This window comes from Cervus elaphus, chromosome 12 (assembly GCF_910594005.1).
Source record: "Cervus elaphus chromosome 12, mCerEla1.1, whole genome shotgun sequence".
Taxonomy (NCBI): Eukaryota; Metazoa; Chordata; class Mammalia; order Artiodactyla; family Cervidae; genus Cervus; species Cervus elaphus.
In genome coordinates this window covers 10082707-10096474 of record NC_057826.1, presented here as the reverse complement: position 1 = coordinate 10096474, position 13768 = coordinate 10082707, and the positions used below count along the sequence as shown (strand labels likewise).

The window sequence follows — 13768 nt, the reverse complement described above, 5'->3', positions numbered from 1 at the left end:
AGGGAAGCCCGATAATGGGTAAGGGATTACTAAATAACTATCCTAGGAACAAAAAGAGGCAGCAAGGGGCTAAATTGAAGGGGCGAAGGGGAAAAGGTCACCTCCCCTTGCTAGTGCATGTACAACTTCTTAAAAACAAAACAAAACAACCAATTAAGCAAACAATGCACTGATAAGGTTCTACCCTCTGCTGTCTAAGGACCACCCTTGATGACGTGAAAGGGTAAGCTAAAGTTGTAAAGGCTGGTGCTATTCTCATCCAAATCCATGCGCTCTTCTGTACTGCCCAGTCTCCCTTGAAGTTAGGGAGGGCCACTGCCTCGGATGTGACCAGAAGGGACGCAAGCCAGTTTCAGGCCTGGCCCTTAAAAACATCCCGCACTCCTCCAGTCCCCACTTCTCCCTACACGACGGCTTGAAGTCCCGTGTTCTGGATGGTGGACAGATACGTGATGGAAGCAGCCCAGATCCCGAGCCACCATCTGAAGAGTGGCTCGGGCAGGAGCACTGACGGGACCTGGCACAAGCAAGAAATAACTCCTTGTTGTGTGAAGCCACTGTGATTCTGGCGCTTCGTTTCACCAGCAAGCGTTAATGACAGTGGACAGAGTGCCCTCCAGTGTAAAACAGCACTGTGGTATTGTAAGGTTCTAATATTAAAGAGAAAAGAGGCCTTAAAAGGAAAGTCATTTCTCGGAATGGAATGTGCCTGAAGATAAAGAATGTATGTGTGTGTATATTATCATATGTGAAATAGATCGCCAGTCCAGGTTCAATGCGTGAGACCGGGCGCTCAGGGCTGGTGCACTGGGATGATCCTGAGGGATGGATGGGGAGGGAGGTGGGAGGGGGCTTCAGAATGGGGGACACATGTACACCCATGGCTGATTCATGTCAATGTATGGGAAAAACCACAACATTGTAAAGCAATTAGCCTCCCATTAAAATAAATGAAAAAAAAAAAAGAAAAAAAGAATGTATGTGTGAATTTTACCTAAACTCATTAGAAGGGGGAAAAAGCCTTGAAAACAAAGGGGAGCAATTAAGACATAACCTGTTTATAAACCAAAACCAAGACAGATATCTAAGAGTTGCAGACTGGTTACCAGTCCTGTAGAAAACAATGGTCACGATGCCTGTTATTATTTATATAACCTGAAAACAGACTTCCTCTGTGACCAGAAATTTTATCTTTAAGCAAATCCCACACCATTGCTAAAGCTTTATTACTGAAGGCATTTTTTTTTTTAAAGTGGGCAAAATACCTTTATAAGTAGGACAAAAGATTCAGAAACCAAAAAAAAGATGAATAAACTCAACTACATAAGACTGCTATTTTTACATGAAAACACATAAACAAAATGAAGACAGTATAAAGCATACAAATAAACAGCTGGGTGCAGAGGTACTCAGGGCAAGGCCCGTAAGGTTCCTGACCACGGGCGCGTCCGTCTCCACAGAGCTGGTGCAAACAGAATTTTGGCAAGATGCAAATGCAAAAATGCCTTAATGACTATAAATGATCTCAAACGAAGAAAAAAGACTGTCCAAGAAGACTGGTACAATAATCTGCCACGAAATTAATATTTACAGTCTCACTTGTTAAAGGAAGTCAGAGCAACCGGAGCAGCAGGCTGTTAAAGGAAAGCAGCAGCACTGCGTGCGGAGAGCGCTCCGCAGGAAGGACACTCACCGTCTGTCCCTTGGGAGAACCCTCCTCGGTCAGCTTCTCAAACATCTCTTTCGCCGCCTGGATGTTCTGTGTCAGGTAATCACCGAACAGAAGAGCGTAGGACACTCTCTCCAGGGCCTTCGTGTGGTTCATGCTGGCTGCCTTCTGAAGGTACCGATAAGCTCTTTACATGCAAGTGAAGAAAAAACAAATTAGCGACGTTTTGGAATTACCATTAAAATTTGTTTTCAAGATCTACTAAAATGTAACCTAATTTCCTTACTGTACAGAACCCTTTTGATATTTTTACTAAAGCAGTGTTACTTATAAAACATTCTGGCTACTTTTGTTTTTACATAGAATACCAGTTCTGTTGTTAGAGTGTCTTGGAATTCTAATTACACTAACAGTAATCCTAAAGAGTTCTATTAAAAAAGTTAACTTGATTTGCAATGTCAGAACAGTAATAATATGGTTTCCAGTAAAAAAATCCAATGATGACCACTACAACTGTCTTTAAAATCTTTGCACAGACTATAGCAAAAGTCAGCTGAAATTAAGGGGACATAAAATGTTATATCACTTGTTTTATGTTCCTTCATTTCTAAATTCTAGACTTTGTAAGAAAATTACAACGCAAAAACAAAAAAACCCAGAAAACATCTGACAACAATTCCTTTTGTCTGTTTTATATCACTTTGAATTCTGAATAGTATGTGTTCCTGGCACTGAGAAATGACTACAACTTAATCACATACTGCCATTTGCTCGCTTTTCATTCTTAGGACTGGTACTTATAACATGTTTATCCCAACAAGCTAAAATCTGATAAAAGTAATGTCCCTAATGTCCATATATATCAGATTAAGTTTTCCTGTAATACAACTTAGGAAATCTTTTTATCTCTGGCAGTACGCTCCACTTAAAAAGCACTCAACCACCATCTCAGCAAGGGCCGGGCTCAGAGCAAGGATGGAGTGGGCCATGCAACCTACTCTCTCCTCTGGCTTTTCCTGTTGCTGCCGTTGAGGATTTTCATCCCGGTCTGGTACATCATTTCCGCTTCCTGCATTTGCCGTCTTTTTGCAGCCTCTTCTTCAGCTGAAAACAAAATGTCAGTTGCATTTACACGGATAATTCTGCACCAATTACTTGTCAGACATCAGAACGTATTCCTTTTCTTGGGTGGGCATGCAAGCACAATTCATGATTCTTCACCATTTCAAAATCTGACTCTAAAGATACATGGTTTTAAGTATGGCCTTTATCTGACAAAAGACAGGGAAACAAAACTCGTTGAAATCACTTTCTTTCAGGGAAGGCACTCTCAAGTCTGCTTTTCTGCTAGTAATTCTAACTTTTTAGTAAGTTGAACTAAAATTTCACTAGGAGCTTATGACTCTATATGCCAAGGTCAGCTAAAACCAGGACAGGAAAAAACAGTCAGAAAAACATTATTATTGTCAAAGAACACTTCAGCCTCACCTGAAATGCTGTATATTTTTACAAGCAAAAAGTATTTGACTAATTATGCTAAAAACTTAATAAAAAAATTTGATTTTTATTAACTATAGATCCCAATTTAATGTTCAAGTTGTCTATTTTTTCCTATACATTAACATTAATACAACCCTGAAAATAACAGAATTATCGTAAATTTTGCAAAAGTTATTTTGCTACTGTAATATAGCATTTTAACAGAAATCTGTAACTCATCAAACGACAGACATATGAATATTTCATTAGGACAAATATTTATAGAAACAGAAGTGAGCTGTTTTTACAATATAAAAAAAACCTGATGTATTAAACTGGAGCATTTAATCAGTTGGTCCTCCAAAGATGGACCACATAAGACGTCATATTCTAGGAGAGCCTAAATATTCTACCAGAGCCACTATTCTGAAAATGCCATTTGGTATCAACCGAGATATACTCAAGGTTTTCCACTGCTCTTTATTTTCAGCAAGTTTTTCCTGAAAATACAGCTTGCCTTTAGAAGCCAGCCCCTCTGTACTGACATGAACACTCAGGACAGTTAAATACACTGTATTGTCAAATGTTAACTTAGAACAGGGTATTTCACTCAAGTATTTAGAAAAGGTATTCTCGATTTTTCTTTTGACAACTATTAGTTAACCTTTACTGTAATGTTGTTTCCTTTGTTGCCAAAAAAACGTTTCACGTTAATTAATTTAGTAGTCTGCCTGAGAGTCTTCCGAACAACCCAGGCACACCCTGGAAAACCACCTCGACATAAGGCACAAGTGTGACAGGCTGCCCGGGTGACGGCCTGGAAGTGGGGACACGGCCCGCGTCGTGCGCGGACGTCCAGGCTTTAGGGGACAGCCACGGCATCAGTGCTGACTGCTTCTCGGCAGGGAGAAAACAGACGGCAGCAAAAAGGCCTCCGAACTGCTGGCCGAGACGCCACCCGACCGGACCTGCCTCCTGCCGGCCGACACTCACTCTCGCAGAAGCCCCACTTTTCGTCCGCCTTGTAGTCGTAGGTGGTGGCACACCACAGTCTGCCGTCGTCCCTCCCGTCCGAGGTGCACGCGTCGTACTCCTTATCCAGGAAGAGGAAAGGGAAGTGGCAAGGCTCCCCGTGCGCTGTGCCTTCAATGGCCGTCAGAGCTGGAAAGGCAAGAAGAAGATGGGAACACGGGCAGCACCTCTGCTACTTGGGGACTTAACACTGTCGATTTCGGCTACGAGAATCCAGAGACACAGACGCGTGGTTTGTGATGGGGAACATAAAAGAGCCAGCGCTGATTCTGCTCGGGGACGACGAGAAGGTCAGTCAACTTAGTGAGCGTGGCTAGCTAGCTACCTAGCTCTACATCTAGGTTAGAATTGACAGTCTTGAGATAACAACCTTAGAAGGTCAAAAGTCTACTGAGAGCAGCTGCTCAACTACTGAGCAAAAAATAAAGCAAATGCAACTGAATCAATTCCACTGCTCGGCACAACTCTCCTCTTCTTTCCCCCTATCTGAATGCTGTCAGTCAGTTTCTTCTATAATATGAAGTTTCACAGCGAAACTGCTCCCCCAGGCGAAGTTAATCACTCACATGCTCCTCTGTGATCCCACAGCATTTGATTAGAGGACTGATCATCGGCTCCGAGCTTCTTTCTTCACTAGACCCTGGCTCCCACTAGACTCTGAGCTTGTTAAGGGAGAAACTGTATCTCTAATTTGTTCTCTAAGTTCTTTCCATGTATCTCCCAGGCGCTAGGAATTATGCCAGGGGCTGGAAACGAGGTGGAGCAGAGGTCTCCACTATGGAGAACCTGCAGCCTTACCAGGAAGGAGACATTAAACGAACGTACGACCAATGTTTGGGAGGGGAAAGCCTCCCCGCCAGGAACTGAAGTTTATACTGAACCTCGAGGATGTCCAGGAGGAGGTGGTAGACGCAACGCTCCAGGATGGGGTGGGGAGAAGCACTGCAGGCCAGGGGAAGAGCATGTGGTAAGAATCAAACGAGAGAGAGGACGGCGCATGAGAGAAAATCAAGTTCATCGTCTCAGAACACGCAGAGTGAGTGTCACAGGGGACGAGAGAAAAAGCCAGTGGAGCACCAAGAAGCCAGACTAGTGAGGTCCTGACAAACCTTACTAAGGAATTCAGATCTCATCCTGAGGACAATGGAAACTCAGGAGTTTAACGAAGGAGTGACATGCTCGTCCTTACACTTTCGAGAGTGGAAAATGGAAAGCCAGGCTGGAGGCCAAGCGACCAGTTTAAAGGCTGTGACAATGGTCTAGTCGGGGGGTGATGACAGACAGCCTCAGGAGGATGATGGGATGGAAACAGCGGGTGCACTCGAGCGATACTAAGCAAACAGAGACGGTCCTCCTCACTGACTAGATGCACAGATGAGAGCGGAGAGGCCCGGGGTGCGCCCAGGCTCCGAGGCTGCAGGAAGAGCACGTGGCTGTCCCTGCCAGGACGGAGCATACTAGAGGAGGAGCCGGGGACTGGGCAGGGATGCAATGGATCAGGAGACAGGCTAAGTAAGCTTTGCTCCTGCTACATTCAAGGCAGCTAAACTAAACAAGCGAAGATATCTCAGACATCTTCTCGGCTGTAGCCCTGCAAAATAAAAGGCCTCCAGTTCACAGATACATTTGAATGTGAGTGTGTGCGTAAGAACGCCAAGTGAGAAGTCTAAGAGCACACCAAGGGGCTAGGCCTGAGCCTGGACTCCAGCCACACTTGGTAAGTATGGGGACATACATGTCAGCATCCACTGGTTGCTTTTACAAGGAGAATTTATTTTAGCAGCGGAGCTTAGTAAGTAACAGTATAGGTTCTGGAGTCAGAACACCCGATTAAAACTCTACTGATTATTAGCTGTGCACTTTGAGTAAGTCATTTAATCTCTCTCCTTATTCATAAAAGTATTTGCAGACAACTTCCTAATCTTCAAATAGGGATAGCAGTCCTTGCCGCATAGAGTTACTCACAAAGACAAACCGACACCGTACATGTAAGGGACTCCTCGTGGTGACTGCCACTTAAGGTGATGAGTCTAAGAGAGGGCGCGTCTATGATTATTACTGGCATGTCTGCTCTGAAAGGCTAGAAAATGTATGCTCCTTCTTTCCAGTGTAAAGAAGAATACATCCTCAGGCTAATCTGAAAATCAGTTTCAGTAAGTTATGAAAGGCAAATGAATTTCTAATCGTTTATACCAGATAAAAGTCACTCACCATCCTGGTAATTACTGACCAGGGGCAGTAACTTCTTCTTTGATCTGTCCACTTTTTAAGAAATGATCTTTAATGCATCCTATAAGCAAAGCATCCTCTATCAACAGCCTCAGAGGGGTCACTATGACTACAGAATCTGAAAAGGTACTCCTGTGCACTGCCAGTGGGGTCAAATCTGCTTTAGAAAGATGCTATTTGTAACTGCAGTTTGTAAACTTGAATTTCAAACTAAATAACACCCAGTGGTTTAACGAATATTTGATTTTTTCCTATGAAAACTGAAATTTCTGTTTTAAAGGCAAATAGCTTGTCATAAGAATTCTAGCTTGCCAAATTTAAGAGGCTCAAATATATGAAAGAATTCTCTTCCATGTGATGGAATGATACACCAGAAAAGAAACTAAAGAGAATCCAAAAGTTTTTGGCAATACAAGATTTTAATCCACTAATGAATCAGCATTAACTTAAGCTCGAAGAACGCCCAGGAACACCTGCTTCATCGGTTTGGTTAAACTGAAATATCTTGGTCAAATTATACACTGGTCATATAATGTGACTATAAGTAAGTTAATAGAAAGAAAATTTGTATTTCTCAGTTATCTTCTCCGAGCAAAGTCACCACAGGGAAACTGCTATTACCTTTAAAATTTGTTTTAAAGTTTTCCAAAAGTTACTGACTGGAGCTTGCTAGTTTCAAGTCAATTATCTCAGGTTGATATTCCTCACAATAGGATTAATTTCAGTTAATTTTCTTTCCATGGAGAAATTCTGTAAGAATTTCGAAGCTATTATTTTAATAACAGCCATGAAAACAGTACCAGTTTTAAAAACAATGGTAATCACTGCTCTGGCATATGGAGGCTGACGGATTATGCAATCTGAGTTAATGATAGCCAGCAATCAAATCTGATACTCAAAAGGGAAAAATGTGCCATTGAGTCAATTCTGGATCTTCATGCAAAAATGACACAGCATCACAATTTATTTAGACTGTGGGAGTAAGATATTAAGCTTACGGTATTTGAGAACTTACAATGAGGAACAGAACACTTTATATTTAAACTGGTAGAAATTTGCTCTCGCAAAGTCAATTAAAATCATTTAGAAAAGCTAGAAAGGTTTCCCCCCCCTAAAAAAACCTACCCTACCTGAACATGTAATCCTTCAGCGCTGGCCATAATATAGGTAAATGGCAGGAACGTAAATTTCATACTATTGGCAGGGGTGTAGAGGGACATTTAGTAACATCTATTAGAAGTGAAAAGTTCCATACACCTTTAGATCAGATTTTTTCAATTGTGGGATATTTACTTATAGAAACGTTCTCACAAGGATACAGAGAGGTATGTCCAAGGAGTGTTTGCACATCATCATTATTTTAAAAACATAAACCCCAAAAGAACTCAGAGGTAAGGAAGAGAGGGTTGGTTAAATCAACTACAGTGCAGCTGTTACAGAGACACCTGGCATCCACACAGATGGACTCAAAGGTTACCAGAGACTAGTGGAGACAGAGCACAGGATGAAAGCTGAGTCCCTGGGGCAACCTTCTATTTCAGCAGCGGACAGCTTCTGAGGAACCGCAGCCCAGTGAAGAAAGTGTCCTCAGAGAAAGGAAAAAAAAAAAAACACTTGGGGGGCCAGGAAGATAAGGACCAAGGACCGCCCAGGTCTTCAGCCATCAGGATGTGCCTGGAGGGGTGTGGATTTAATGGTCTGGAGAGGGACTGGGGCCTCACTCCACTCAGACTGCAGAATGGAAAGAGACGAACTGAAGTCAGTGAACAGAGGCCCCTTTTCCTAGCAAGACTGCCACGAAGGGGAGGGGAGAAGTGAGGCAGCTGCTGGAGCGGCACTGGGGGTCAGGTTTCGGATTCTCTAACGTTCAGATATTGCAGCGTGTTTGAATGTCGGTGCAAAGAATTCAAGTGTGTGGACAGAGAATCTGGCTGCCATTCAGTGAACAAAGACCTCTGTCTGCCCAGAGATCCCCGGCCACTGCACCTCTCCCACACCCAACAGTACACCCCAAGGGAACTCAGGGTGGAGAAAAACAGGACACTGGGTCTATCAGATACCGCGCATCTCAGGGATAATCTCAAGGAGCCCAAACTCCTGCATCTTATCAAACCCAGAAAAGCACTAAAATCATTATTAGCTTGAGATGTCCAACTTTTGTGATTGGCAGTAATTTTTTGATGACTGATACCTGCATTCCCCGCCCACCCCTCCCCCCCCTCAACAACAAAAACTCCCATGTATCTTGGCTCTGCCCTTGCCCCTTTGGAGCAGTTCCTCAGAGCCACCTGAGAGGCTTCTCCCATGCTGTAGCCCTCAGCAAGGTCCCTGAATAAAGTATTATTTGCAATTTGTAGGTTGCATGTTGTTCTTTGGTTGACAAGAGAAAACAACAAATGTGGCTAGAATGTTGCTGCTGGTCCTGAATAAAATACCCTGGAATACTTATATCTTTTCATTTTTATTTTAAAATTCAAAACAAAAACATCAACTTCTTGACTCACACAAATAAAGGCAACTGTTCCGGCTCTGCAAATTTCCTCCTTTTTAGAGCATTTACGCTATTAAAGTGCGCTTCCCTGAGAGCTCAGCTGGTAAAGACTCTGCCTGCAATGTGGGAGACCTGGTTCAACTCCTGGGTCGGGAAGAGCCACTGGAGAAGGGATAGGCTACCCACTCCAGTATTTTTGGGCTTGCCTTGTGGCTCAGCTGGTAAAGAATCTGCCTGCAATGTGGGAGACCTGGGTTTGATCCCTGGGTTGGAAAGATCCCCTGGAGAAGGGAAAGGCTACCCACTCCAGTATTCTGGCCTAGAGAATCCCACGGACTGTATAGGCCAGGGGTCGCAAAGAGTCGGACACAACTGAGCGACTTTCACTTTCACGCTATTAAAAGTAGTACAAACAAAACACAAGTCCAGATGATTTAAAGCAAGCCTACTTGAGATAAAGCAAATGGTCCAGGCTGCATATTTACTGCTGACTGAGAAATATGGTATCCTAATCTTGTAAGGAAAAGAACAACTTTATGTTAGTTTCTACAAGAAGACTGCTTTCATCCAAGGTTGAGAATTGCTAACTACAGTTGAGAAATTACATGTTAATGAAGGGAGGACAGACAGATACACACGCTATACTAAGGAAGGCACTGCTTTAAGGATTAAGATGATTTTTCAGAAGAAAAATGAAATGTAGTCAAATGGAGAATGAACAGAACATTAAGTCAGAGTTCATTAAAGCTCAGTTCTCTCTGTGAAAATAATCATTTAAAAAAAGAAAAAGCAAGCAAGCACTGTTCCATGTGCCCAGAAGAAAGGGACAAACTTCAAGACACTTAGGTGACAGGAACTGTCAGAAAGCATGCAGAGTGAAACCTGCTCAGGAAAACTGCTACTGAAAAACAGCGAGGGGCTTCCCTGGTGGTCCAAGGGTTATGAATCCACCGTCCAGTGCGGGGTACGTGGGTTCAATGGTCGGGGAACTAAGCTGTGGGGCAACTTAGATGTGATGCAGCCAAAAAAAAGAAAAAAAAGAACAGTGAGTTTCACTAAATAATGACTGTAAAGGTTCTCTGAGTTTCAAACGTGCTGGCGGGGTGCTATTTCACAGGATGGTCTCACAGAGGAGTTTCCTTCCACAAATAATTTGCTGGACAATCGAACAAAGAAACGATGACAAAAGAAATCTTTAAAGTCAGACCTGCTGAGGGTCACAACCTGTTTCCTTAACCATCTATACATAGTCTGTTTAGTTTGAGTACTAAGTTAAGGTTTGTTTACTCCTTGCCACCCTCTTGCATGTGACGATGAGGCAAAAATGAGATCCTATTACTCAATCAACTTTCTTACTCCAGAACCCAATTTTAAGCATGTTTAGTAAGTTCAGACCCTGTGCTGTTCAAAACAGAGAAAGATGCTGGTTATTTCTTTTTTCTTCTTTTTTTTTGCCTATTAGGATAGCGTGTTTATTGCAAAAAAAGATGATCCAAGCAATGAGAAAGTATATAAACGTAAAAGAAAAATCACACTTTAGATACCACTGAAAACTATCTTTTTCTCCAAAGGTAATGACTGTTACTAGAAAAGAGGTTCATTTCTCAAGTGTGAACATGTTGGAGGGAAATGGCTTTCTTTTACACAAGGGACCTGTGATGGTTAATGGTGCTGCCCGGTGGCTCAGATGGTTGGTTAAACAGTCTGCCTACAATGTGTTAATTCTGTGTATAAACTTGGCTGGGCCACAGAGTTTCAGATGTTTGGTCAAACTCTATGCTGGGTTTCCATGATGGTGTTTTTGGATGAGGCTGGCACGGAAAATCAGTGGATTTATCTGAGTAAAGCAGATTACCCTCCACAATGTGGGTGGGCCTTGTTCAATCAGTTAAAGACCTCTGTGGGAGAATGTGAGGGTGGGATATCTCAAAAGAACAGCATGTATACTATCTATGGTGAAACAGATCACCAGCCCAGGTGGGATGCATGAGACAAGTGCTCCAGCCTGGTGCACTGGGAGGACTCGGGGGAATCGGGTGGAGAGGGAGGTGGGAGCGGGGATCGGGACGGGGAATACGTGTAAATCCATGGCTGATTCATATCAGTGTATGACAAAACCCACTGAAATGTTGTGAAGTGATTGGCCTCCAACTAAAAAAAAAAAAAAAAAAAAAAAAGACCTAATAGAAGAAGGGCAAGAAGGAATTCCGCCAGCAGAGGGCCTTCAGTTCTTCTCTGAAGAACCCTGATCAATACAGGATCATACTAGGTGAATTATTTACAATGTGGCATTTTCACTTACCACTGACATTCCCTCCAGTGGCAGCCAGTGCAAACTGGCTAATAATTCTTAACCCCTTCCTCACCACTATGGTTTTTCCAATAATCATGTATGGATGTGAGAATTAGACCATAAAGAAGGCTGAGTGCTGAAGAATTGATGCTTTTGAACTGTAGTGTTGGACAAGACTCTTGAGAGTCCCTTGGACAGCAAGGAGATCCAACCAGTCCATCCTAAAGGAGATCAACCCTGAATATTCATTGGAGAGACTGATGCTGAAGCTGAAGTTCTAATACTCTGGCCACCTGTTTGAAGAGCTGACTCATTGGAAAAGATCTTGATGCTGAGAAAGACTGAGGGCAAGAGGAGAAATGGGCGACAGAGGATGAGATGGTTGGATGGCATCACCAACTCAAAGGACATGAGTTTGAACAAGCTCCAGGCGTTGGTGATGGATAGGGAGGCCTGGCGTGCCAGCCCTTGGGGTTGCAAAGAGTCAGATACAACTTAGTGACTAAACAACTCACTTCTGTAGAGTGAGGGATGGACAGGTCAAGTGATAAGCAGTGACTTCTGAAGGGGCTCCCGCTCCTCTGACGCAGGCACCACGTCCTCCTAAGGACCCGGGACCTGGAGGTCCAACCACTACCATGGGATCACTTGGGACAGAGATGACAATGAAGCCAATTGACTGAACTGGAGAGAAAGGAGCTGGAGTCCTTGATGGCATGAGTCCTGAACCACCTTCTCTATGGAGTTCTGATTATGTGAGTCAAACAAACTTCTGCTCCTGCCAGGGTTTGTTGGATTTTCTATTATTTGCCAACAAAACACGTCCCTTTTATAATGACTGTGAGTGTTTGGTAACGGGAATACCACAGTGTAAATCATTTTCCCTCTTAGTGGCCTCTTATTCATTCATTTTCAACAAATGTTTATTACTGAGATGATACGCAGAAAACAGATAACACAACAATGACTGTTATCCTTTGAGAGGCTGGCCCTTGGCTGGCATCTGGGAACTTAAGATGGGGTGGGGGGGGGGGTTCCTGCCACCCCAGTGACTCACTGGGCCTAAACTGCTTGTACAAACAATGTGGTTGATGCGCAACATCTATGTTCCTTCTGGGAATCTGTAATTTCGGTGGATGCCAGGCAGAGGGTGATTACATGATTAGTCTCCACTAAAAACTCCAGGCACTGGTCGCTACTGAATTTCCCTGGCAGATGACACCGCACACAAACGTCACCTATGCAAGGGGAATCAGTGCGACCTTCCCTGGTGGCTCAGCTGGCAAAGAATCCGCCTGCAATGCGGGAGACCTGGGTATGATCACTGGGTTGGGAAGATCCCCTGGAGAAGGGAAAGGCTACCCACTCCAGTATCTTGGCCTAGGGAATTCCATGGACTGTATAGTCCATGGGGTCACAAAGAGTCAGACACGACTGAGGGACTTTCACTTCACGTCACGTGACTCTGCTGGGAGAGGACCTTTGTTTCTTCTGGACCTCGCCCCACCTCGCTCCATGCTGATTTTCCTTGCACCCTTTTGCTACAATAAATCATAGCTGTGAGTATAACTACATGCTGAGTCCTCCCAGCAAATCATGGGAGCCAGGGGTGGTCCTGGGGACCCCAGTATCAGCTGGCATCAGACGGGGTTCTTTAGCTCAGGGGAGAATGGATACACGTATCTGGACAGCTGAGTCGCTTTGCTGTGCGCCTGAAACTATGGCAACGCTGTTAACTGGCTATACTCCAATTAAAAAAAAGTTAAAAAAAGAAAAGAACTGTGGTTCCCTAAATCAAACCTGACTCCCTGAACGAGGTGAAACTTTGGGAAAAGAAGGGTAAGGGGCCGGGTATGACGGTATCTCCGGCACCCAGGTAATGATGGAATTCTCCGTGGTATGCAACAGCTGATCTGTCATCTGTTCTGAGAGGTAAAAGCTACCTGTGCAATTTGGAAATGAGAAATCCAACTCTGGGAGAGCGGGCTCGCTGGGTCCCACCATCTGCCTCCAGCCAGGCCAGCTAAAGTCATGTCTTTGGGGTCTGCTCTCTCCTCCAAGGGAGGAGAAAGGAACCTCCTAAATCCCAGAGGTGAATATGTCAAAATGGAGGCCAAAATGTTAAAAGTTTGCATTGCTCTCTTCTCCAGGAGGAGAGGGGGTGGGGTTGAAATCAGATCCCAGGGCTAGAACTACACTTCAGATAAACTAGGGAGAAAAGGTGGGGGTGGGGGCGAGGGGTGGGAGCGGGCGGAGGGAGGTGGCCCCAGGGACCCCAGGGATGGCAGTTTCTCAGGCGATGTCATACTGCAAACGCTGACTTTACTGCTAGGAGTTTACATAAATTTGCAATGGGGGAGGGGGAACAGAAATTTTTTTGGTAACTTTAGATTTGTGGCCATGACATCTGGATGTATGGTAAAAATGGATATAAAATGCTAAATGCTTGTAACTGCATACATGCCAGAGGAGTCATCCTGGTTGAGGCAAGCTGCAAAGAAGAAATGTGTTAGTGGGACACAACTTCCTTGCTTTCTGCCGCCAGTTGACAGGTTGGAATTGAAACTCTGCATGT

At 43.9% G+C, this 13768-nt stretch overlaps 1 protein-coding gene across 1 annotated transcript in view; it reads right to left on the bottom strand.

Annotated features, from left to right (window-relative positions):
* Positions 1-13768, bottom strand: part of SEL1L (SEL1L adaptor subunit of ERAD E3 ubiquitin ligase) — a 57960-nt gene that overhangs the window by 29727 nt on the left and 14465 nt on the right. Inside the window, exons 4-6 of the mRNA XM_043919207.1 lie at positions 4142-4309; positions 2668-2773; positions 1694-1856 (exon numbers count right to left, since the gene is read on the bottom strand). Of these exons, the coding sequence (XP_043775142.1) occupies positions 1694-1856; positions 2668-2773; positions 4142-4309 (437 nt within the window). The remainder of the gene's footprint in view (positions 1-1693; positions 1857-2667; positions 2774-4141; positions 4310-13768) is intronic.